This window comes from Silene latifolia, chromosome 10 (assembly GCF_048544455.1).
Source record: "Silene latifolia isolate original U9 population chromosome 10, ASM4854445v1, whole genome shotgun sequence".
Lineage (NCBI taxonomy): Eukaryota > Viridiplantae > Streptophyta > Magnoliopsida > Caryophyllales > Caryophyllaceae > Silene > Silene latifolia.
In genome coordinates this window covers 140880788-140905516 of record NC_133535.1, presented here as the reverse complement: position 1 = coordinate 140905516, position 24729 = coordinate 140880788, and the positions used below count along the sequence as shown (strand labels likewise).

The 24729-nt window shown below is 35.7% G+C and overlaps 3 protein-coding genes across 5 annotated transcripts; all 3 read left to right on the top strand.

Moving 5' to 3' along the window:
• The first annotated feature begins 877 nt into the window (after positions 1-877).
• LOC141606055 (uncharacterized) lies at positions 878-12089 on the top strand. Of its 2 annotated transcripts, none has more exons than XM_074425041.1 (16): positions 878-1259; positions 1943-2010; positions 2676-2834; positions 2917-3084; positions 4413-4563; positions 4982-5061; positions 5468-5740; positions 5860-6003; positions 7141-7275; positions 7589-7687; positions 8005-8058; positions 8310-8514; positions 8967-9085; positions 10790-10858; positions 11448-11546; positions 11650-12089. In XM_074425041.1, the coding sequence occupies exons 1-16, from the start codon at positions 1133-1135 to the stop codon at positions 11887-11889; spliced, it is 2190 nt and encodes a 729-aa protein (XP_074281142.1). In that variant the 5' UTR covers positions 878-1132; the 3' UTR covers positions 11890-12089. The 2 variants fall into 2 exon arrangements, with proteins under 2 accessions (XP_074281142.1, XP_074281144.1); XM_074425043.1 differs by having other exon boundaries at positions 989-1259; positions 8310-8502.
• Positions 12090-12646: 557 nt separating this feature from the next.
• Positions 12647-15269, top strand: LOC141606054 (uncharacterized). The gene is made up of 2 exons (XM_074425040.1): positions 12647-13861; positions 14564-15269. The coding sequence occupies exon 1, from the start codon at positions 13086-13088 to the stop codon at positions 13812-13814; it is 729 nt and encodes a 242-aa protein (XP_074281141.1). The 5' UTR covers positions 12647-13085; the 3' UTR covers positions 13815-13861; positions 14564-15269.
• Positions 15270-18380: 3111 nt separating this feature from the next.
• On the top strand, positions 18381-24654 carry LOC141606053 (putative clathrin assembly protein At5g35200). Of its 2 annotated transcripts, none has more exons than XM_074425039.1 (16): positions 18381-18540; positions 19815-19934; positions 20132-20201; positions 20395-20492; positions 20749-20890; positions 20987-21087; positions 21368-21451; positions 21702-21752; positions 21837-21902; positions 21993-22058; positions 22140-22220; positions 22323-22400; positions 22567-22713; positions 23117-23192; positions 23282-23397; positions 23998-24654. In XM_074425039.1, exons 2-16 carry the CDS (start codon positions 19833-19835, stop codon positions 24328-24330), a joined length of 1611 nt encoding a protein of 536 aa, XP_074281140.1. In that variant the 5' UTR covers positions 18381-18540; positions 19815-19832; the 3' UTR covers positions 24331-24654. The 2 variants fall into 2 exon arrangements, with proteins under 2 accessions (XP_074281140.1, XP_074281139.1); XM_074425038.1 differs by lacking the exon at positions 18381-18540 and adding an exon at positions 18990-19078.
• The last annotated feature ends 75 nt before the right edge of the window (positions 24655-24729 follow it).

Sequence of the window (24729 nt, the reverse complement as noted above, 5' to 3'; positions counted from 1 at the left end):
GGATCTTATAAGTTCGATTGATTTAGTTCGAGATCCTATAAGTTTAGTTCGAGATCCTATAAGTTCGATTAAGTTCGAGATCCTATAAGTTCGATTAAGTTCGAGATCCTATAAGTTGATTCGAGATCCTATAAGTTCGATTTAGTTCGATTCGAGATATTATAAGTTCGATTCGATTCGAGATCCTATAAGTTCGATTAAGTTCGAGATCCTATAAGTTGATTCGAGATCCTATAAGTTGATTTAGTTGATTCGAGATATTATAAGTTCGATTCGATTCGAGATCCTATAAGTTTCAGTCCAAAAGAACAGGGCCTAAGAGAATAAAAATTCTCTTAGTTTTCCCTCCAAATGCTTCTATCTAAATAAAGAAACAAGTAAAACTTTCTTTCTTTAAATTATTATCTTTTCAATAAAATATAATCTTATTATAATTAAACTTTAATCTTATAATTAAATTTTAAATTATGATTTTTCATCAAAATAAAATAAAGTTGATGTTAAACTATAAACTATAAGTTGGAATTTTTTTCTTTAAATGCAATAATTATAACTTTAGAGAATAACTTTACACATACTAACTATTAACTTTGTGACAAAAAAAAAATTCATTAAAATAATTGGGGAAAACTTATAAAATGAAATCCTTAATTTTATGGTAAAAAATATATATAGATTTCATAATACACCTTTCATTACTTTAGTATTCCATTATTATAAATAACACCCTAAAAAACAAATACTCTTATACATACCGCACATTGTGCGGGATCTATACTAGTCAAGCAATTAATCAATTATCCCGAACAAAAAATCGTTTCCGAGTCGGTGAGTCATCATCTGTGATATAAAGCTCCGTTCAAATTAAAACATGCTCAACAGCTCAAGTGCGCTCAGTCAAGTGCGACTCGTCTCAAGTTAAACTATCTCAAACCGATTTCGAGGGTTTATCGAGCCGGACCAGCTCATTCTCCGCATAGCCTAATTTGACGACCTGAGAGGGGTCCCTTTGTACATTCCTTGCTCAAAGTCTCCAACATTGCTTTGCCAGCCTTCCGCACTCGACAATAATTTACCTTTTATTTTCCCGTCTTCCCTTAAACCCTAAACCTTGGCGGTTGCTACGGTGGCGATGGCAGCGGAGATGGGGACTGATTCAACTCTTCTCACGGCGGCGCCGACAACCGCGGAGGCGATTCCCACCGGCGACGGCACCGTTTGGGCCGACTTCACTCCTCTTCTCACCGCTGCTTGTGATGGTACGATCTCTTATTTTATTGATTTTTACGTTATCGATTGATTAGCGTATTACGGAGGAGTATTAACTAATGCTAATTCGCTAATGATGAATTTTGAAGCTATCCCTCGGTCAAAGTCAATTGTTTACCTTTTTTTTTTATTCTTTGTGAAATGTATTTCAATACGGTAAACAAATGATTGGAACAGCATTAGACATTAATCACCATTGCCGTTTTTATAAAGTATAAGTGAGGTGTTCTGTAGTTCGCCGATTTTTGAACAATTATTTTTGGTTAAATATTACTGTAATTGAAAAATGGGGTACTGATGCATGATGTTTTGTAGTTCTGTAGTTCGCATGATGTTAGGTAGCATTGTACCATGATGTTCCGCTGTTATTTGGTAAGGAGTAAAAGTTGATACTTTCTTTCGGGTGGCGGAGCCAAGATTTGAAGTTTATGGAGGCTAAAACATAGTTCAGAAAATTCTTTCAGTGTGACCAAAAAGGTCTTTGCCTAGTATTATAATAGTATAGAAAAAATCAAATCTTGTAGCTAAAAAGTTGAGTTTCTTCGTTGCTTATGGTATTGAGTATTCCCCTTCGATCTGCCACGACTTTCTTTAGGTTCTTAATTTTTACTTTTGAGTTTTGTAATCTTGTTTGATATTGAATTCTGTTCGTGTGTCGTTTTTGGGGGGACAGAACTCCGTGATGGTGAGCTGATTCATGGCGATAATTTTAGTCTCTTTGCTGCCATGTCTGCTTTAGAGGTACTGGTGATTATAATTGCTTCTGAGTTTTTGTTTTCCATGGTAAAAGTTATTGCCATTTATTTTTGTTCGTAATGCTAGTAGATTTGTCATTATGTCAATGTTTGGACAATTTACACTATATACTTGGCTCTTGGAATGGTTGCACATGCACAACAACAACAACAACAACAAATTAAAGCTGTTATCTTACAACTTGTTTGGATAAGCAAATATGAAGAAAGGGTGGATGAAGGATGAACGGGAGGGGAGGGATGGAAAGAGGAGAGATAATTCCTTTTCCCTCCCTTGGATTACCTTCAAATTTTTCAATCCAAACAACCCGTGGAGATTTCTACTTATCCATTCCAGTTTAATCTATGGCTTGTATTTTGAAATGATTGCATTCAGTTCCATCCTCTGGCCATTAGGGGGATGAATTTTGAAACTGATGGGTTGTGTATTCGTGGTAGACATTTGGCTGCCTACAATATAAGGATTATAAGCAGCCATGCAGGTCTAGTGGGCTACAGATTGTTTGTTGTTAGACCTTGTTTGCAAATCTGCAATACACAATCAAATTTCCAGTTTCAATGCTGGAGAATCCTTGTAGATGATATTGTTATTATTTGCCTTCTTGTTGTACATCAAATTACTAGTCTTTGCTTACGCTGCATTACTTGTAGATAATGGATCCAAAAATGGATTCGGGCATGGTAAATGATAGATACTATTCTGTTGATGAGGCTATAGAGAGTGGCGCAGCTCCAGTTCCACTCAGTTTTGATAAAACTACTGATGCTATATGCATTATAGATATAATGGATCACCTACTCGCTTGTGAGGTACTTTTGTTGAAACACGAGTCTTTTGTTTACATTTAAGTAATTGGCATTTTGTTGATATTCCGTCCTTGTGTAATGACAGGCAACATGGCATAAGGGCCATTCTTTGGCGCAAACTGTCTTTTCCTGCATTTATCTTTTGCGGCTTGAGCGAACATCGTCACATTCTTTATTACATTCTTATTGTAGAACAATTCGCGCCATATGCAATGCAGTCATATCAATTGTTACAGAGGCACGCACACATGAAGTAAAGTACTTAACCATCTCTTTCAGCCTTTTTCGTACTTCTTTTCTGTTTCTCGTCTTTTCTGTTGGTCTAGATTGGAAATAGCTGTACAATGCTTTCATAAAATTGTACCGTACATACACCATGGCTCTTCTTGCATGGAATTCTATGTAGTTGATGTGTGCTTCTAATGCCTCTGTAAAGAAATGATATGATTAGTTAATGTTGGTACTCTTTCTTCTTTGGAACCATGTGAAAGCCGCAAAGGCTGAAAATTTGCCTGAGTTTATGGGTAAATAGGATTATACTACCAGTTCTACAAGAGCATTGCACAACCAAAACAAATATAACCGAGCTTATGTATATTTTTTTCGAGCGTTTAAAGTTTTTGAGTTATCTGAAAATATAATTGAGCTTATATGCATTGTTTTTGAGTTTCATTATATTTATTTTGAGTTCCATATTTATATAAAGGAGCTCAGAAACTTTCTAATAAAGCTCATAAACTCTACATTTAAACTCAAAACTTTTCTTATAAAGCTCAAACACTATACCATCAGTTGCTGGTGGTTTAATCTACTTACTCGAGTTTATGTAACTATATTGGTGGCCGTAAAAATTTGTTCCTGAAACCTACTAAACCTGTAACTTTGTAAGTCACATGCTTATGCTTTGATCTAGGGAGTTTGCTTGGAGCCATTGTTATTTTATTATTGTATTTGAAGAGTCCATATCACTTTGATAAAAATAATGGACGATCGGGAGATTTTTAAGTTCTACTAGCATATAGACTAGTTTTTACAAAGCGCCCGCATATAGACAGTGGACCGACTTAATCACATGCAAGACTTGAGTCTAAATGCTTCTTATTTGGTCTTGACTAATGCTATAAAGAATGTAATAGCACTCTTGAGCTGAGATTTATGCACATTTCATCATCAAAAGTGTCGGAATATTGATGATTGTATGGAATGGGTATCCACATTTCAAACTAAATCTCCTAAAAGTCATTTCTGATGCTGAACAGGAAACAAGTTTTCTTTATTTCGCTATTGTGAGTAAGAAAATATAGGTTTGGATATGTCATACTAGAGGGAGAGTATTCAAGAGGATGATGGCGTTTGAAGTTTTTTTTTTTTTTGTTTTTTTTGTTTTTGCCTCTATGTTTCTAGCTTTTATTTGTATTATTGTTCCATCCTGTTATAGTTGCGGGTCCATATAAAGGTTACTGATAGTTAACCCAAAATGTGTATGTGACAGAGGTTTTGTTGTTCTTCTTGTGTCAAATTACTGTTGGGTGATATTCTTATTCTATAATTCCTCTTAGTTTATCTTAAATCCTCTTACAGGAAGAAGACTTGTTCATAATGGCTCCTGGTCTTCCTCTGAGTGGAGAAAAAGATGAGAGATTCTTATCTACTCTAAATGCAGTAGAGGAAACTCTCTGTCGGCAACTTCGTGCCTGTAAAGCTCCAACTGCCAGAAAAATGGTAGTAGAAGGTACCCCTTTTATATTGGATTCACTTGGCAGCTCTCACCAAGAAAATTTTCTGTTATATTCTCCATGAACTCATTTTTTATTACTGGGTTAATGGTACTTACATTTAGCAATTTTTTAGAAAAAAAAAAATAATTAAATTTAGCTTTAGCTTTCTAATGCCTGATTAGGATTGTGAGAGTAGTCAGATTTCATCTTCAATCTCTGTTCTAATTTTTCAATTTTACTTTAGAAACATAAAATGTTACGCATTAGTGTGCCTGGTTAAAGGAGAATGAAGCTACCTGTATTACTCAAATGTTGTATTAATGATGTGGTCTGAATGATGTGATCACTTCAACTTTTTAGTGTACGTTATCAATTGTTTTAAAACTTATGATGAATATTCAAACCGACTATTTTTCACGCATTGTAAATCAGATCAGGAACCACTACAAACTAATCCAGATTTGGAGGAGGGCTTGTGCCGAGCTTTGTTATGCCGATTACGATTTCGTAAGGTCTTAACCCGCATACTCTTGCTATTTTTTTTTTCTTCCCTCTTTCTAAACTCCCTTTACATATGATGGGGCCACATCTATAAAGATGTCTGCGTTGTGCATAGTGTTTCATTGAAAAGAGATATGAAGTGTTTATCTTAGTTTTATCTTGGTCTCGGTATTCATACTTCACTTGAGTTCTCTTTTGCATCTAATATGTTAGTGCAACATTATCACATGTTATTATAGGTCATCTTTTTTGAATATCATCAAACCGAGAAACAGTTGATGGTGTGATCTGATGACCACAATTTCTTAAATGTGCCTGAGAGTCAGTATATTATCCAAATTGTTGCTGTATGCTCATTTTCTGTGAGCAAGAGGATGCATTCTTATACATTGTTTTTGACTGCTTTATTTGTTGCAGCATTTTTATCACTTACTTGCTTGTATGAGGAGACCTCTTGGGAGAGGTTTCGAGTTGGCGAGAAAACATATATCATCTTGCTTGTTAGAGCTGGAAAATGCGCAAAAATCAGCTGCATTCCTAAGATCTGTGGGATTCTTGAATAGCAAAGATACAATACAGTCAGAAACGACTGGTTCTGGCCGTCAACCTATTGGGTTTGACACAAGTCTAAACCTTAGAATATCAGCTCCTGCTCCACCTCGTGCTATGAAAATACTAAGTTGGGAAATGGTGAGTTGGACAGACACCGAGACAAGGATTTTTTTTTTTTGGTGGGGGGGTGGGCAAGGAGGGGGCTTATCTAGATTGTTTTCAATATTAAAGCGTTCTTTTATCTTAATTTTTTTCAGGCTTTGGAATATTTCAAGAAGCTTCTCCATGATTTAGATATTATTTGTTCATTTCCGTTGGACCCATCCTTAGAAAATGTCTTGCATTTCATTGTTGAATTCCAAAAGCGACAACCAGATCTTGTTGCTAGAGCTTTTCTTCAAGTGAGTTCCTGGTGTTAATATTACTGGCTTTCTGTTGTATGCACTATCTATTTTGATTTTGTGGAATTTCCTTCTCTTTCCTTCTTTCTTTTATCCAAACTTTCGTTGTGGTTAAGTCTTTCTTGGTTTACTTATTTAAATCTCTCTCTAAGCGGCTCTTTAAGTACTACTTGTAGTCTTGTAGAGGCTGTAAATATACCAAGTGCTTGGTGCAACCCTAATAAAACAATAAAGTTCATTCTTCTAAGCTCATACAACAAAGTGCATACCACGTTTACACCTTCATCAACTAGCAATCTGATTCACTTTAACTACGTTACTTTCACTCAGTAGTGAGTGCCGGGTGCAAAATGGTGTCGAGTGTCAGACATGACTATTTATGAAAAAATTTCATGTTTTGTATCATTAGGTAGTGTCATGTCATAAAGTGAGAGTATCATACACAGGACATGCAACCAAAGTAAAATGTTACTCTCTCTTATTCACTAAGTTCTTCCACATTGCTTTTTGGGTAGAATTTAGTGGTATGGTGATATGTGGATATAAATGAAAGTAAGAGAGAGAATGTGGGGTCATAAGCTATGATAACCACAAATAATAGACTAATAAGGAAAGTGGAAGATCTTTATGAATTTGCCGTTTTAGGAATTGTGGAAGATCATAGAGAATAGGAGGGAGTAAAATTTTTACTTGAAGCATTCTAATGTTGCATTTATCAACCTTTCAAAAGTGCAGTTTAACATAAAGTCGTCATGCTGTACATCGGTTAATTACAACAATTTTTTTTAAAACTGGTGTCAAAGTTACTCCAATTACGTGTTCTGTGTAGGCATACCCATATGTGTGTCCCACGTTGAAATCTGAGGGGAGATTTGATTACTTCACAAGGCAGTGAGTTATTCCACCCACTACCAATTGGTTTTGGGATGAAGTTTCATTTGAGCTTATAAATTGGATTCTCTCCTCAGGGGTGTGGCCTATGCCCGTGTTATGGATTTTACACGTCAATGTAATTACGAAGTGTAAATTTATGAATGTTTCTGCATTGCGAATATTAATTTGGGAAAGTAAAAAGGTAGGGTCAGATGATGTAGTTTTTTTTAATCACAATTGTCCTGTTTTTGGACTTGTTTGCAGGTTGTCTTGATTCAAGATGGGAAACTATATGGTAGGGATCTTATGTTCCATACCATCTGTAAAGCTTCAGCGTTACCTGTAGTTATGAAGGATCATAATATCCAAAATAACGAAGCTGTTGTACAATTGGGACAGGCGAGTGCAGATCCCTCATTACTTTTGTACATTGTAAATTTGTGATCCAAACTATTGTAGGCTTTCATTTTGTATGTACTATACTTCATGTCATCATTTCAAAAGATGTCTGTCTTCTGGAAAGTTCACTTGCACCAATTATTTATATAGAATGTACCTTATTGTTTGTTATTCATTGGTTATTCTTATCTCAGAAAAGAAAGTCTAACAACCTTGTATTTATTTATGTGATTCTCTCTCCAATCATGGAATTGCAGAACAGAGAATTCTGTGTTGTGTGATTTGACGAAAGTTGTATGGTTAATTGATGCAGTTTTTGATCAATTTGCTCAGAATACTGTGCACTAATGTCGCATGGCAAAGGCGTAAGCTTGGAAGAGTTTTGCAAGACTGGCGAGTCATCTATGTACAGGTATTTGATATTCATGTATTAGCTCTTACGTCTATTTTGTCCTCCGATAAACAGTATTCATTACTAGTGACAAGTAGTATTTGTATGAACCATCAGTGCTAGACTTTTCTACCCAGTTTACGCATCATAATTACAAACACACAATCTGTTCACTAAGGGTGCATGCATCATAAATAAGTTTAGACATATTTTCTTCTGTTAGACATTACTCAATATCCACATATAAAAAAACTTGCTAGCTACTGCATTTTAAAGTGTTGTCTTTATCCTTGAACACAATATCTTTACTGAAACAAATAAATCTCAAACCCTTGTAGCTTGAACTAGCTTTCAGGAAGGAGTTTGGAGAATTGTCCGGCATTTCTGATGAGGTATGTCAGTTATGCCAAATAAAAGAGTGTGCTATAAGTCTTTAATTTCGTTTTTTCACGCTAGATGAAATAGAAATAATGACATTACAATTAAAGTTATGTCACAAAAGACTTATGCTTTCTTCGTTATCCCCCTGATTCCTCCACTTGGTAGTTGGTCCAAGAGCTAGAAGGCTGAAGTGGCAAAATTAGTTCTGTTGACCCCTTGCAATTTCATTGTTGGAATTGATATCCTTTTAGTTGGTTTACAGAATTCATGCATTAAACTGGCTAAACACATACTTATTTGGGTGGAGGAACAAACATATTGGATCGCTCTGCGTTTTCTTTCACTGGGATTTGATCTGGATCTTTACTCATCAAATGAGTATTGCATGGTATACTGGTACCTTTATGTCATACTGGTTAAGCTTGCAGAAAAGATACATGTGAAGCAACTGGCAGGTGCTGACTACGGTGAGCTCACATACTTTTGTGCTACATTTTCTAAATTTTTGATTGTTCAAAGCTATAGACACGTTTTCACACATGAATATATGTTGTCCAGAGTGCAATAAACGTCATGAATCAACTAGTGATTTGCAATCAAATCAATTTTTATTTTTGTGTGAATGATGCTGCTTTGGTGATTATATATTTATATGGATAATCTCTCCATCATTCCATCATTGATAAATATTCCCTTTGAATGCATATTTAATTTAGAGAGATATTAAAATGAAGTGCTTGTTTCACACAAAGTGTATCAAGTTCATTATTTGAATTGCAGAAAAACAATTGCACTGTTTAATGATTATTAAACAAATAACCACATCAGGGTGGCTAATTACTCCTCCATCAAAGTGACTCTCTTTCATTCTGCTGCTTTCCCCCCTCTGTATTTAACTTGTGTATGCTTCTCTTATCAGGTAAAAAGAAAGGAAAAAAGAAAAGAGATTCAGTAATAGACGCAGCTAAGGATTATCAGATCCCACCTGCTGTGATGTTGCTACAGTGTTATGTATGCCTTGCTGAAGGACTTTCAATGGTAAATCGAGTTGTCTTTCTTTAACTGCAAGATGTCCTTTATGCTGTGTGAGTGTGTATTACAGGCTGAGTTCAGTCTAATTAATTTCCTCTCCCTGGTAGTTACATATTTAGAGTGTTCGATTTGTTGGTATGTCTCAGTCTACCTAAATTATTTCTTAATCAAGGCTACTTATTGTCTGCACTGAACACTACCTTAATCCTAAATTGATTTCCCCCATTATACTTGTGGTACCGATGTCAACCTTAAACATAAATTTCTTCAACTAATTTGTAGAGAGACGATGTAAAATTCCTCACATTTGATTTATGAAAACCAACTATTTTCATATAATTTCTTTTATAAATATTGAATATTGTGATAAATTATCGAGCAAAGTCGATTTGGTTTGATCATTTGATTCAAACTGGGACAGCATAACTGCATTCAGGGTTACCTAATTCGCTCAACCAGGCTGCGAATCGCGAATTGATATGCCCATATCGATTTGCTATACCTTTGCGAATTGATACGCTCGAATATGCGAATTAGATATAAAAATTGAATTTAGGTATGGTGCAGATTGAAGAACTGCAAAAGAAGTATGAAGCTTAATTGTAACTAGTTTTACCCCGTGCAAAATCGCACGGGTTGTTTTTTAACTATTGTCATCATCCGATAATTCAAGAGACATGTTTAAGTTTTATATCACTCCATTTTTAAGATTTTGGTTTATAAATTATACTCCGTATTAGCTAATTAACGTAATATAGAAAGTAATGTGACGAATATTTGTACAAAATATTTATGGTTCTTATTAGGTACTTCGTATGTCGTAAGTAATATAAAAAATATGCAAATAAATTGTCACTTCAATCTACAAAATAAACTTGTTGCTTGTGGCTGTCCCACCACTATTAGCAAAAAGAAAGAGAAATATACATGGTATTTGATGACGTGGCTGCATAAAATTTGAGTAAATGTTTTTGTATTAATAGAAGGTAGATTAGACCACCTCAGTACCTCATGAAAACATGGAGTTTTATTTTCCAGACAAAAGAAGAAGAAAGAAGAGGAAGTTGATGAGGCAGACGACTCGACTGAGATATAATTATATAAATGACACTTCTAATTTGCAGGAGACTTTTTACCTTATTGATGCACATGGGAATATAGGATGTTGGGTAAAGAACAAAGTAGAGGGTGGCATGTTTTAGGACTTTTTTAGTCTTACACTTTAGACATTTCCTTCAAAAATGGTCAGATGATATTGACGCACATGGGATTCCGAATATGGGATGTTGGGTACTGCTGATTTTTTATGAGAAGGAACTTTTTATTTATTTATTTTGATCTTTTAAGTAAATTAAGCATATTAGCAATTATGAATTCGCGAATCGCTTTTATTGTAATACTCCGCATATCGGATTCCCTATTTTTAGCGAATCGCGAATTCGAATCGAAAGTAATACAAAATCGGTAACCCTGACTGCAGTAGAGGGAGTGCGAGTATCACGTTTTTGGACTCTGAGCCAATACAGGGCTCATTGTGTGTAGCCGACGGTCTCCAGTGAGGCCTATGCAAAATATCCCTTCCCCGTAAACATGGGAAGTGATATTAATGTTACTACTTGAACCCATATCTCTGCTGCACTCCCCCAACTCCTATTAAGTATTGTTGAACAGAAAATCTGAAATTGTACTTGCTGGGTTTACAAATTGCAGATACTGGCTGCAGTCAGAAATGAGCTAAAAGTCTTTCAACATGCATCTCCTTTTAACACTGAGTATGAGGTAATTCAACTATTTTACATGTTTTACGTTTTCTTGAAGAACATCTGCATGTGACTAGCCCTTCTTTTGTACTCCGGGTCTCCGGCTATCCCTAGTGTGGTAAGCAGTGTCAAGTTTTATGGAAATATGTTCATTGTTGATCATTTTTTCACTTTAGTGTTACATCGTCAAAGCTTGCTGTTTAATTCTTGAACAAAGTTTCTGGTTTAGCACCCCTCCTCCTCCTCCTCTCCAAACCCCAAAATAAAAACAAATCATTACCTCAGTCCAGCAGTCCCTCAATGACTCCAGCTGCGGGGAAGATATGAAGATCGGATGTAAATTTAGACCTGACGTAGAGGTCAGTTATCGGGTCAGTTCGTTCTGATTCCGATTAATTGGTTACTAGTCGAGTCATTTAGGGTCTGTTTAGGGTCAAATAAGTAATTTTTGGTCATCGTGGCTTTGATTATTTTGAGTCTGCTTCGGTTCTCCACTATTTTGGCTTTGGGTTGGGTTATGGTCGGTTCAGATTGGGTCAGCTTCACAAGTTTAGACGCCTTTGAAATTCTCATTATAATGATAAGCCTCTTTTGTATTGACCATGTAGAGATTTATTCAACACTTCGAGCATTTGCAGAAGGCCTGTCTGCCTGATCACATAACCTATCAGTCATTTCAGGAATGTACTTCCCAAGCCCGACTTTCAGTGAGTGACTACTGTAACGCTTAATTCTGTGCTTTTCCTTAGTTTCTTACCATTGTACATCTTCCGCCTTTGCTTATAATATCAACGTCTTTTGATTTTGTAGACACTCGTCATGTATAATCATTTCAAGGACGCCCAAAGAATCGTGAAGGAACTCAAAAAGGTCTTCGTTAATGATCTGAATAAATTGGCTGAACTTCGATGCATTGAACAGGTAGCAGAGCGAAATAGCATTGCTTTGAACGTCATTAATTGTGTCGGAGGTCGTGATGCAACTCTCAAGATCTCATTGGATTTCAGTTATCATCCCAACTTTGCTGTACTTGTGGTTAAGAGATCATGAAGTTTTGTCATTTACAGGAATTCGGCGCCATTTTCTGTAAAATATTATTTGCCTAGTCAAATACTAGGAATTCTGTCATAGATCATAGATGTACTTGTACATTGCTTGATTTCAATTTTACATAGGGTGAGCGTTCTTATACAAAAATTTTGGCTTCCACATCGTCTTTTTATATCAAGGTTAAATTAAATTATGCAAAACTTATTGTTCCTTTTTTGCTAGCATCCTCGAGTTTAAAAGCCCGAGTGAAGAATATGCACAATTCAGTATTTCTGTATAATATCTATATACTCTTAACACTTCATAAATTGCCAAACTTATAGGACGTTTCGGTGCTTAGTGGAAGGTAATTAATTAGCACTGTAATGTCTCTTTTTAGTAAGTACTGAAATTTACAACGTCGAAGGCTCGAAGCTTAATAAATCCAGAATTGTGTACTCTGTTTTTTTAGTAATTAATGGCGTCTCTCTTTTGTCCCATGTATTAGTGGTCTATCAGGGTCGATCGGAAATGTGGCCTATCGAGTTTTGATCGGAAAAGTCACGAATCTTTTGCCCGATTTATGAGTGGGCTATAAGGGTTGAGATGGGTTAGTGAACGACATATTTGCGATTTTGTTTAAATACTGTACATTATTTGTACTTGTATTTCTAAAGGCGTAAAATTTCATTTGTGACGGTCACAAGCTTGTAATATCTCACACCGATTAAAAGTAATGACGAGTAGGAGAGCAAGTCAAGGAAACCTTGTGACCGTCACAATCGAGATATATAAGCATCCCTAAAAGACCGACATTTTCATTTGTTTCTTCCCCCGTCTCTTATTCTCAGTCCACAACCAATTCCTCTAATCAAAACCCTAAATTCCCAAATCATTCTTACACCAATTATTTAATTAATAATCTGGGTTTCTCCCATCAACAAGCTAACTCCATTTCTACCAAGCTTCCTTACAAGTTTGATGATGCTCACTTCTCCAAATTCTCTGGTAATGCTAATTCTGTTATTCATTTCTTAAAACAATATGGTTTTGATGATACCCATATCAAAAAGATTGTATCTTGTTACCCTCAAATCTTATCTGCTAATGTTGACCAAACCCTAAAACCCAAATTTCAAGTTTTCCAAGATCATGGTTTGTCTGAGTCTGATTTAGTTTCTGTTATTTCGTCGACTCCGTTAATTGTATCAAGACATATGGAACCTATTATCCGTGGTCTCAGGTCAATTTTGGGCAGTACTGACAACCTAATCAAGTTTTTGAGAAAAACCCATTTATTAATCGGATCATCTGCTTTGGGAAATCTTAATTCAAATATTGCATTGTTGAATAAGGAGTATGGTCTTGATATTAATGTTATTCGGAATGTCATTCTTCAGTCTCCCAGATCCTATTTGATGGATACCGAGTTTTTCCAAAATATACTGGTTAGGGTTGAAAAGGAATTAGGGATTCCTCGAAATTCTGGGATGTTTACATATGGCATACGTTTGTTGTCTGGTTGTAGTAAGAACGTAATCGAATCGAAATGTCAGGTGCTCAGAAGCTTTGGATGGACTGAATATGATGTTTCTGAATTAATGAGGAGAAATCCTATCATTTTTCAAATATCTGAAGAAAATTTTAGGAAAAAGTTGGGTTTTTTGATGACTGAGCTGGGTTACAAGCCCGATTTCTTAGCTACACATTCTACATTGTTGGGTTTTAGCCTGGAGAAGCGACTGGCGCCTAGGCATCGGGTGTTGTTGGTTTTGAAGGAGAAGGGTTTGTTAGATTACAACTTTTATCTTGCCACCAAGAAATCTGAGGAGGAGTTCCTAAGGATACTTATTGAACCATTTAAGGAGGATGCACCAGGCCTTCTTGAACTTTATCGAACCAGCAAAGGTCATTCCAACATTGACACCATTTCGAGGCGATGCTAATCCCTTTCGTAGCCAAGTCTGTAGTTATGTTTACCAAAGTAGTAAAGGTTGGTCCTTCTTTTTTCTCTCTTTCTTAAGCTGCACTGATAAAAAATTTCAAATGTGTTTTATAGCCTGTATTTGGTTAATGACATAGTATGCCTTACATATGATTGAAATGACATTCCCCATGGTTCGTTTTCCACCGTGTGCGCTCTTCACGTTGTCATGGTCATTGTTTTGTTAATAGTACAGAAATATTGGATGCCAGAGTGCCTCTGGTTGATCTGGTTGTTGTCTTCGATTCTGGTTTCTTTGTTTGAAGTATTAGTATATGAATTCGAGTATAACTATGATCTCTCTTACTTATGTTCTTGGCTGTTTCCTCTTTTGAGCTTCTGGTTCGGGATTTTCGAATGCGGAGACTATATTATGATTTCTAATGGATATTATGGTGGCCTCGTGGTGTGATTTGTGGAGTCTCTAATTTTTTTGTCAAACACGACATTTTGGCCTTATAAGGGGTAGATTGGTGTATAAAATAAGGCTGGTCACATGGGGTTGATGTAAGTTAAAGTAGGATTTTTCCGTGGGTCAATTCACTCCCCTAAACCACCACTTACAACCAACGAGCTTTGACGTGCTGATTTCTGAATAACAGTTAAATCTTAGCCTTAGATCTGATGCATGCTAGCATATCTCCTACTAGCATAATCTGTAACATTTAAGGAGTATTGTGAAACTGACAGTATGACTTTTGGATTTAACAGGCGTGGGAACTGTGGCAATGAAGAAGGCCCTTAGAGCATCTCCAACGATGCGGATGACATGCAGCGAAAAATTGAGGATGTGAAAAGTGGGGCTTCCAACCATGAGGATGTGGCCTCGTTAAAAGAAAGAGCTCCGCTGTTTGTAGAGGAACAAAACGCTGCGCGAAGAGGGCCCACTTGCATCAAATTGCAATCCACACCATACTTTTACAACTTGCATCCTATTGAAAATAATGACACGTATCAAAAAGTGGGTAATTGAGCAATATTTTAATCGGTGGATAGGTTAAAGTAAGAAATATAAATAATAAAAGAGATTGAGATGAGGAATAAGGGTAAATTATGGTTGGAGGAGTAAAATTGAAAAGTTGAGGAATAATGAGATAGATGAGTAAGAAGTGATAAGAGAGAGTGAAATGAGGAGAAGAAAAACTCATGGTTGGAGTCTTGGAGATGGTCTTAGTGACAATTGACATGAGTTTTTTTTTTTTTTTTTTTTTTTTTTTCGCGAACAATTTATATGTTGAAAACAAAATTGTGTGCAATAATGCTCATTTATTAGATTTCAAAAAGGGACAGCTGATCAAATAATCTTAAATGTTGTGGACATCTGAATGTGCTCGCTGAGGGCATTAGCAATAGACAAACCTTTGATATGTTTGTTCTCATGCCACATAAGATAATATATAACTCATTTATTTACAAACCTCATACCAACAATAGATAGACTTTTTCAAGGTTCATAACATGAACCACTATATTATTTCTTCTCTCATATTCTCTTTCCACAAACCTGTATACTATGGCTCTGTTTGGTAAATGGCATATTGGCCAAATTTCAGCATATTGGAGATGTTTAGCATGTTTGACTTACGAATATGCTATTTAGAGCGTTTGGTTAATGACATATTGAAATAGCATATTGGGGTCCAATATCTTTATTTTGCAATATCTTGCTCCTACTAAAGATATTAGGTTAGCGGATTAGAATGAAAAAATATTGTCATATTTACCCCCTTAAAAAATACTAACCTTCCTTTTATATATTTAATAAATAATTTATTCATATCCTTATTTGTCATTTTACAAAGAATCTAAACAATCTGCTAATCTAAAACTGTCAATTACCAAACATCTCTAAAAAATTTTGCTAAATAAATCTGCTAGTCAAACCCGCTAAATCATTATGCTAGTCAAATCTGCTTTCTAAATCTGCTTCTGCTAATATTAATCCGCTGTTTACCAAACAAGGTCTATATTGTAACCCCTCTTATCCATGAACCTCAACACTCATGTCCAACAATAGAGGGTTTGTAGACAAACATCTAAAATAATTGACACATCATCCTAGAAATTTTTTGACAAACCTCTATTGCTAATGCCCTGATTTCGTGATATTTAGAGGGGAATTGGGATTCCTTAAAACAACATGGTTGAATTTGATTTGTCTTGTACATATGGATGTCTAATGGAAAATTTCAAGGGCGTCTTAAAACAAATGGAGGTTCAGTGCGACACAAGAAAATGAGGCCTCAAATATAAATGCATAAGTCTATTATAGTTCGATGTTTGTATTGAATTTCATTAATATAAGCTTGTAATCCGGTGACCAAAAGCGGAGGCTCGGTTCCCACGCCCGTGGTTGCCGGTGGCCTTAGACATCCTGGAAAATTTAAGAATTGAATCGACTTATAATATCCGATGTATGAGTGGGCTATCAGGGTTGAGATGGGTTAGTGAACGACATATTTGCGGTTTTGTTTAAATATTGTACGTTATTTGTACTTATATTTCCAAGGGCTTGGTTAAATGGACGGAATTAGCCTTAAGCACGACATTTGAGCTATCAGTGGGTACGACTTACGAGAAAGGAAAAGCGTAATTGAGCGGCGTCCAAAGAGATGTGTTGTTGGCGTGGGGCCCAGGCCAGCCCACAAAAATGGGGACTACTCCCATCCCATGCAGAGACACCACCGACTTTATAGTTTATACAATGAATCATGTCTCATTATTTAAACACGCTTTAGAGTATGCATGATTATTTGTTTGTAATTATTAGTATTACTACTAATACAACATATACGTTAAACTTTGAATAGAAAAAATGAGAGGATCTTTGCTGGATGGCATTTTGTAATACTCCTTGATATAGTAATATAGCTAATGTATTGCTGTTTTTGACGATTTAACATTCTTTTCATTTCTTTTAAGAAATGCAGAGTCTATTTCATATTACTAGTTTGGTTCTTATTTTGATAACTTTTAACGATTTTAAATTTATGTATAAAAATAAAGGGAAAATGGAGGTTCAAGGGAAAATTGTTATTAAAAGGAGTTGGGAGAGAAAATGGACTATTTTTTTTAGGAAATAGAGAAAATTCTAATCCGTTGTGGACGTAAGGATATGAGTGAGTGAATGAATTATGAACCAATGAATGATTGTCTTCAGATTCAAAGTAGTAGGAGTACCTATTTGAACAACTTTTGAAAGCACTTCGGTAACCACTTTTATGATTTTTTTTCCCATTATAATCATTTTTTTTGCCACCATTATAATCATAATGCATAGTACAAAATTTGGAATCCAAGGTTTTGGTTATGTTGTTTGTTTTCTAAAAGCAAGTTATAAATTTGTGGGAAAAAAAATATTCAGTATCTCCTACCGATAGCTAGGATACTTTTTTTCGAAATACTGAAGAGTCAATTTAATGATAAGTTGCACACTTGCACATACTCGTTAATTACTAATACAAAATGATTAAAATTCATTTAAGATCACTTTAATAAGTAATACAAAATAATAATTATTAGTTACTATCGATAAAATGATTAGCATCATCATGATTTATGAAGATAAGCCTAAAAATCTAAGATAGTACTAGATCGATATCATCAATACTTAAACAATTAGTCTTGCTGAAGACGGGTCGGAGCAAGTGACGGGTAATGTCACTCACAAAATGGATAGGGGGGACAAGGTGGGGGCACCCCATGTGCTTCCCTCTCTCCTCTATTTGGGTCATTTGTGAGAGGAAATGGTATCCGTCACTCCAAAGTGACGGATACGTGCCGTCTTCAATGAGATTTTGTGATACTTAAAAGGTTATGAAGACTATTAAACATTTAGTGGATAATAAAATGATCTTATAGGTGTAGTAAAATTAATATAAAATTATTATTTTTTGAGAGAGAATATAAAATTGTTTCATAAAAAAAAATACTTTGTTATAGGTTAATCCATTCAAACGGTCAAATGGGCTGAAAGCGGGTAGAATTACTTCAAGTAATTAGGTTTGGAACATTTTGCATTGACAAGATTTCCGGTTGTATCAAAATCGGGTAATTTTAAGTTCCAGTCATTTTAGATGGTTTTTGTTTTCGGTACAAAAGAGGGACAAAGCCCGAAACTAAATAGGGACAACTCGAGGAGTAGCTACGCCTAAGAGGTCTTCACGCATGATAGACGAAGAGCTGAAGAGGACCCGATGGAGCTTCGAAGTAAGTGACGGTAGTAGAGGAATCAACCCCTTGATTGGCAAGTCAATCGCTAGAACGGTAATATGATGTATACAGATTATATCTAGATAGTGGTGTTATCAAGTTATTAAGGATAACAATCAGAATGTGGCAATAAACATACGGATCAGATCAAGATTTGATTAATTTGGGTAGCGGATTGATTTGGATCCTCTATTCAAAGCAAGTCGGATACAAATGACATTATCGAATTAGTTTTGTCGGGTCTAATTATACATCACATAATAATAATGGAGTAGTACATTTTATATTGCGGGAAAATTTAAAAAAGACACCGACGTCGACGAACCACCCAAACCCAAGTTGCCTACTTTCCACTTCTTCTCCCTTTATTCTCTTTTAACTTCACCTGTCTTTGCTCAACATTCCATTTTCTCTCACAAAAATTCAATAAAAATCTCTCTAATCTCTCCTACATTCAACAATTGTCTCAATTCCAGGTAAATTGCGTGTTAGTTCTCTTTGATTGTAGTTTTCTTGTTACTCAAATTAATAATTTCAGCTACATTTTAGTTCATTTTTACTTCTTTAGCTTCAATTTTAAGCTAAGTTCTGATTTTGATTTCTGGGTACTTGAATTTTGGATCTTATGTTATATATTAAATATTAATGTTTATTAAGGTTAAATTAGTGGTGAATTGTGCTTGATCTTAAGTGGGTTGGTTGTGTTTCTTGTGAATTTTGGAGTAGAATTTTTCGTGCTTGATTTTCATGGAGGTTTGTGAGTAATTCAGCTTAAATTAGCTATAATTGTATGCCAAGGATTATGCAATTTTTAGTTTTTTGAAATGGTGGGAATGTGATCAAAGTTTAATATTGTTACTTGTTACTCCCTCATCCTTCTATCTCATTCATTTGTTTACCATTCTTATTCTTTTTGAATTGCGAGGAGTATTTTATTCAAATTTTAACAAATGACTAGGACGGAGGGAGTACTTATTAGTGATTAGAGATCAATGCTAGTAAGGTTGTAAAATTGTAAGGATCCCAAACCTCAGGACACCCAAGTGGAAATTTTCCAAATTGTAATGTCATGATTTTGATTTGTTTATGATGAATTATGATTTATGAGTTTGATTGTTTTGTGGGTGTTTTAATGATGAATTTCAATGTAGTTTTCCATACAATTTTCATCTTGGGTCATTCGGAAACAACCTCTTTGTGTTGCTAACACGAGCTTACATATTTCACTAAAACTTGGGAGAGACGGTCTCTCACCAAGTTATTGAGAGACCAATCTTTCGTACCCTTTTATTTGTATTTCGTACCCCTTTTATGGTTGATCGTGACATAGTATTTTCGTACCTATTTACATAATAAATGTACCCATTTTACCATTAATCATAATTTGTACTTATTTTATTAACTTTAGTACCATTTTTTCTTAAAATTGTACAATGGTCTCTCAATAAATCTTATTAAGAGACCGTCTCTCAGGAGACCTACTCTACATATTTTCCCTTCAATTTGCGGGAGCCATGAGGCACTTGATAATGTTATTGTTGTATGATATTACCATACTTAGCATATCAATTTAGCTATCAATCAGCATATAATGATATAAATATGGAATACTAGCTCCTAATAACGTTAACTTACTACAATATACATATATCTTCTAATATGGGTAGGATATAAATTAGGCTAAATCTTATATGCTAATTGTTATACTAATATATTAATATATGAACACCTCTTACTTATCCTTTTGTAGGAAGATTGGCCCAAAGACATGATGGCAAGAGGAGGAACAAATAGTAGTTTGAGGAAATATGTGGGCTCCATTAAGGATACTACCACTATTAGCTTGGCTAAAGTCAATAGTGGTTACAAGGTATTTCTCTAATATGTGTGAGGATTATTTTATTGAAATGGGGCAAACATAGGTATTGGGAGGAAGTATTTTGTAATTTTTCGGATTCTTTTGTTATTGCATGAGGTTATTGTGAATTTGTGATCTTATGCCGGGTTTAATATAGGTGATGTTTTTTTTAGTGTTAATTTAACTTTCTAAGAGAATGGGATTTTCAGGAGTTGGACATTGCAATCGTCAAGGCAACTAATCATGTGGAGCGTCCAGCGAAGGAGAGGCATATTAGAGGTTTGTGTTAAATAAATGCAGTGAGCTTTATACTCCGTATAAGATATAGGCTCACATTTGATAAGATATAGGCTCACATTTGAGAATATCCCATGTTTTTATGGATTCGAGTACTCTTTGTGAGGCTGTGGGGTTAATGAGTCTAACTAGCGAGTCTAACTGTGGTGATTTTTCTTCATGTTCCTATGCTCAGCAATATTTGCAGCAGTTTCAGCCACACGATCTCGGGATGATGTAGCGTATTGCATACATGCTCTTGCAAGGCGCTTAGCAAAGACACGTAATTGGGCGGTTAGTTCTGAATCTGAAGCTAGTATTTATTTGACAGTAATTACCAAAGGGCAATCTATGTTTCTTGATTAATGGTTTTTTTTTTTTTATCTTTCGACTATGATTTTAAAACAAAGCAGTAGGCTAGTGGAATATTTGAGATGTCCTGGTTAGAAGGCTTATATGTTTCTCATTGCAAAGTTCATGTAGACATTGTTTGAGTGCTATCTGATTAGCCTACCTTAAGTCGTCTTGATGTTTCTATCTTGTTTTCTAGGTGGCTTTAAAAACATTAATTGTTATTCATCGTGCTTTAAGGGAAGCTGACCCCACTTTCCTCGAAGAGCTTATTAACTATGGACGAAGCAGAAACCATATGCTGAACATGTCACATTTCAAAGATGATTCAAGTGCAAGCGGTAACGTTTCAGATTTTCCGTTTAGTTATAAAGCTTCTGTCTCTAAAGAAAGATTCTTCATTTCTTAATGCTGACTGTGTCATAACATCAATTCAGCATGGGATTACTCTGGTTGGGTTCGTGCATATGCCTTGTTTCTAGAAGAAAGGCTTGAATGTTCCCGAGTGCTGAAATATGATGTTGAAACTGAGCGCCCTGTAAGACATTGAACTCTTTTCTTTTGAATAGGGTTCTCCTATTGTATATTGACTATATTTATCTAGAAGCTTACCCTGATTTCCATTATAGTACGACGTGACCTCTACTAAATTCTTTCGAAAAATTTTCCGCTTGCTGAAATCATCCTATATATACAACATTTAGTGGAATGTATCATTGCTTTTCTGTGTTATTGTTTGATATATTTTCTGTATATATAACCACCTAAGAGTCTAAGACTGTAAGTATTGAAATTGTAATTTGTGATCTTATATTCAGAGAACGAAGGATCTTGATTTGGTTGACTTGCTCAAGCAACTACCAGCATTACAACAACTTCTGCACCGTGTTCTTGGTTGTCAGGTAGGACTCTGGTTCTGCTTTCCAGGTTTGTTATGAGTTACTTACAATGCATGTGTGTTGTGGACTGGTACTCTCTATGATTCTTGTATCGTGAAGTATCTCAGTGTCGGCTTACTTGAAGAAGCAATTTTCACTATGGTTTTCCATGAACAACCTCATCGTACATCGACTTCCCTTACGCCTTCATAGGCCATTGAGACCATGAGGTAGTGTTGCTATAAGTTGTATAAACCATTGAACTTTTTTGCAGCCTGAAGGAGCAGCAGCTCATAATCATGTGATACAGTTAGCACTTTCAATGGTAAGCAATTCCTTCAATATTGCTGTCCGATTGTTGAGTTGCAATGCCATCATTTGGCCCTCATGTTCTGGTTACTTTGAACAGGTTGCTTCAGAAAGCATGAAAATCTTCAGTGCTATAGGTGATGGGACAGTTAACCTGGTCGACAAGGTGGATTCGACTTGCCATTGTCTTTCATTTATCATTTGTTTAAGTTCACAGGAAGGTCATTCATATTGTGGTAAACTTTTCTCTTAACAGTTCTTTGAGATGCAAAGACATGATGCCTTGAAAGCCCTTGATATATATCGAAAAGCAGGACAGCAGGTCTGTGCTGTGTGCTTGAATTTTTTTCCTGCAGGTTTCGATAATTTGTTTCTTTATTTGACAACTTTACATCCAATTTAGGCTGAAAGATTGTCAGAATTATATGAATCTTGTAAGAGCCTTGATGTAGGGCGCGGAGAGAAATTTATCAAAATTGAGCAGGTTTTTCAAATCACTGAAACTTTCCTCATTGATTCCCATCCATTTTAAAAGTTTACGTTTGAATTTTGCTGATGCATTCCTTTATACCTGTCGGTTATGTAGCCCCCTTCCTCATTTTTACAAGCCATGGAAGAGTATGTGAAAGAAGCACCCAGAGGTTCCACCTTCCAGAAAGAACAGGTATGATAAATGAAGCTACTAGCTCATGATCCATTGTTGTTTTCTTCTATATACTCTTGCGGAGTATTTTTTTTTTACATATTTACTTATAGTCAAAGTGTGATGATCGAAATTAAAAAACCGAGTACCGGGCTTTCCTAGATCATTTTTTGTTTTAAATATCCAGGTGAAGCACATGATTGAGGAAAAGTCCACTGTAGTTCTGTCAATTGAAGATGCGGATATTACAGACGCAAAGGAAGAACAAGCACCATCACCTCTTCCAGAACCGGTCAAGGAAGAAAAGCCGGTGGCTGAGGTTCCTGATTTATTGGTAAACCATGAAATGACTCTTCTTTGTGTGCATGCTATTGCCTTTTGGCAAGAATCTACACTGTCCTGTGACTTAGCAAACTAAACTGACCTCCTAAGCTTGCTCCAATACCCCAAAATCGAACTTACCCTACCCGAACCCAACTGTGATGGACCCGAAATGACCTGAGACAACCACCTGATTTGAATGATCTAAAAAGACTTCATCCACTAATTTAAAATACATTTAACATTATGTACATCAAAAATAACTAAAATTGTCAACCACCACAATTAGGACCTGAGTCAAACTCAGAAGATCAATCCCTTAAATCTGACCTATAATGAATCTTACCCGGAAATGGTTTAAATGACCTATTTGCCGGGTCTAATCCATATAACATTTCATTGCTCGTTTCTGCCAGAGTATGGACGAACCTAATCCACTTGGATCATACTTAGATGAGAAGAATGCATTGGCTCTAGCTATTATTACTACTGGTAGGTCTTTTTTGAATCAAATTCGACCAGAATAAGAATTAGTTCAAAAATGATTAAACAGACTCTATAACAATGTCTTGTATATTCAGATGATCTATCAACTACAGCTCCAACTCCTAATTTGCAAGATAGCGCCACTGGATGGGAATTGGCACTTGTTACTGCACCTAGCTCAAATGGAAGTGCTACTGCAGCCACCAATCTGGTACATGCATTTCTCAAAGTTTTCTTTAGTTTTTATAGTCTTGGGCAATTTAATGAGCATCTATCCACTCAATGGCTAGATAGGTCGGACGAGTCAGGTTCAGTGCAGCATGGCCGAATTGTCCATTTGGTCAAGTCTAACCTTTTGTTTTATTTTCATGGGGCGTTTGGGTTTCGGGTTATAACTATCCAGCTGGGTGTGGCTGGGTCAATTTTTGTATAGTTTATGACTTTATGGGGAAAATCCCCTTGCAATTTTGTTTTATATTTCCAAAGACGACAAATATTTTCTTTTCTTTGGTTTTGGACCGAGTTTGATGGAAATACACACATTGCATCTCTTAGTTTTGTGTGCTTCTAATTTATAGAAGTAGCAGAACGTCGATGCAATTTTCGTCAAGTTTGTTGAAAACACAGGGTTTAGGCTTCATTTGTCTAACCACCCTTGCTACACCATAAATGGAAGTCTCTGTGATACCAGGGGTGTGTTGCGGCTCTTTATTAACTTTATTGGCTAGAGAATATGTAATGTTTTTGATGAAGTTATTTGACACAATGAAGCTTCAGTGTACTGACCGTAAAAAATTTTAAATCATGAAAGGCTGGAGGACTCGACAAGCTCACACTAGACAGCCTATATGACGATGCAATGAGAAGAAATAATGAGCCAACAAGCTACAATCCCTGGGAACAGGCTTCAATGATACCGTCTCACAACCCTTTTTTCAACTCAAACTCTATGGCTGCACCACATTGTGGTCACGTGGCTACTATGTCCAATCAGCAACAACCTTTCTTGTTGCATCAACAGATGATGATGGGCCCACAACACCAGTCACCGACTATGAACCCCTTTGGGAACCCTAATGCAGCCAACGCCTATGGTCCGGGAATCCCTGTTCAAGCATACAACCCATACACAAGTTTGTTATAGTTGGTACTGATCTGATTTTTTGCTATAAGCACAAGGAGAGGACGATGATCAATGGGTATTCAACCGATTTTTTGTTCTGGTGATGGGAGCAGTCGCGGAAAATAATTTGTGTACTATATATAGCAAGCACATGAAAAAATATTCAATAATTATAGGGAGGCCATTTGAATTTATTTGACCATTCTTTGTGAAAATCGACTGAATAATGATATACTAAAAATATTCATGGAGCCGCTGATATGTTGTATGTTTTTGTAGCAGTAAAACCAAACTATGTATAAGCTTAACTGCTCAATATGTGAATTTGCTGTTCGATTTCCACCATACATTGGGGTGACTAATACATGTTCTGTACTTTGAGTTCATACACAAGTAATGAAAGAAAGCAAGCAATAACTG

What these genes read in the sequence shown, in the direction of transcription:
- LOC141606055 (XM_074425041.1), top strand. Translation starts at nt 1,133, where the DNA reads ATGGCAGCGGAGATGGGGACTGATTCAACTCTTCTCACGGCGGCGCCG. An exon ending in ATCACCTACTCGCTTGTGAG is followed by an intron (nt 2,835 to 2,916) that starts GTACTTTTGTTG and finishes GTGTAATGACAG; the next exon opens with GCAACATGGCATAAGGGCCA. An exon ending in TTGCTAGAGCTTTTCTTCAA is followed by an intron (nt 6,004 to 7,140) that starts GTGAGTTCCTGG and finishes ACTTGTTTGCAG; the next exon opens with GTTGTCTTGATTCAAGATGG.
- LOC141606054 (XM_074425040.1), top strand. Translation starts at nt 13,086, where the DNA reads ATGGAACCTATTATCCGTGGTCTCAGGTCAATTTTGGGCAGTACTGAC.
- LOC141606053 (XM_074425039.1), top strand. Translation starts at nt 19,833, where the DNA reads ATGATGGCAAGAGGAGGAACAAATAGTAGTTTGAGGAAATATGTGGGC. An exon ending in AGATGATTCAAGTGCAAGCG is followed by an intron (nt 20,891 to 20,986) that starts GTAACGTTTCAG and finishes ACATCAATTCAG; the next exon opens with CATGGGATTACTCTGGTTGG. An exon ending in CAGTTAACCTGGTCGACAAG is followed by an intron (nt 21,903 to 21,992) that starts GTGGATTCGACT and finishes TTCTCTTAACAG; the next exon opens with TTCTTTGAGATGCAAAGACA.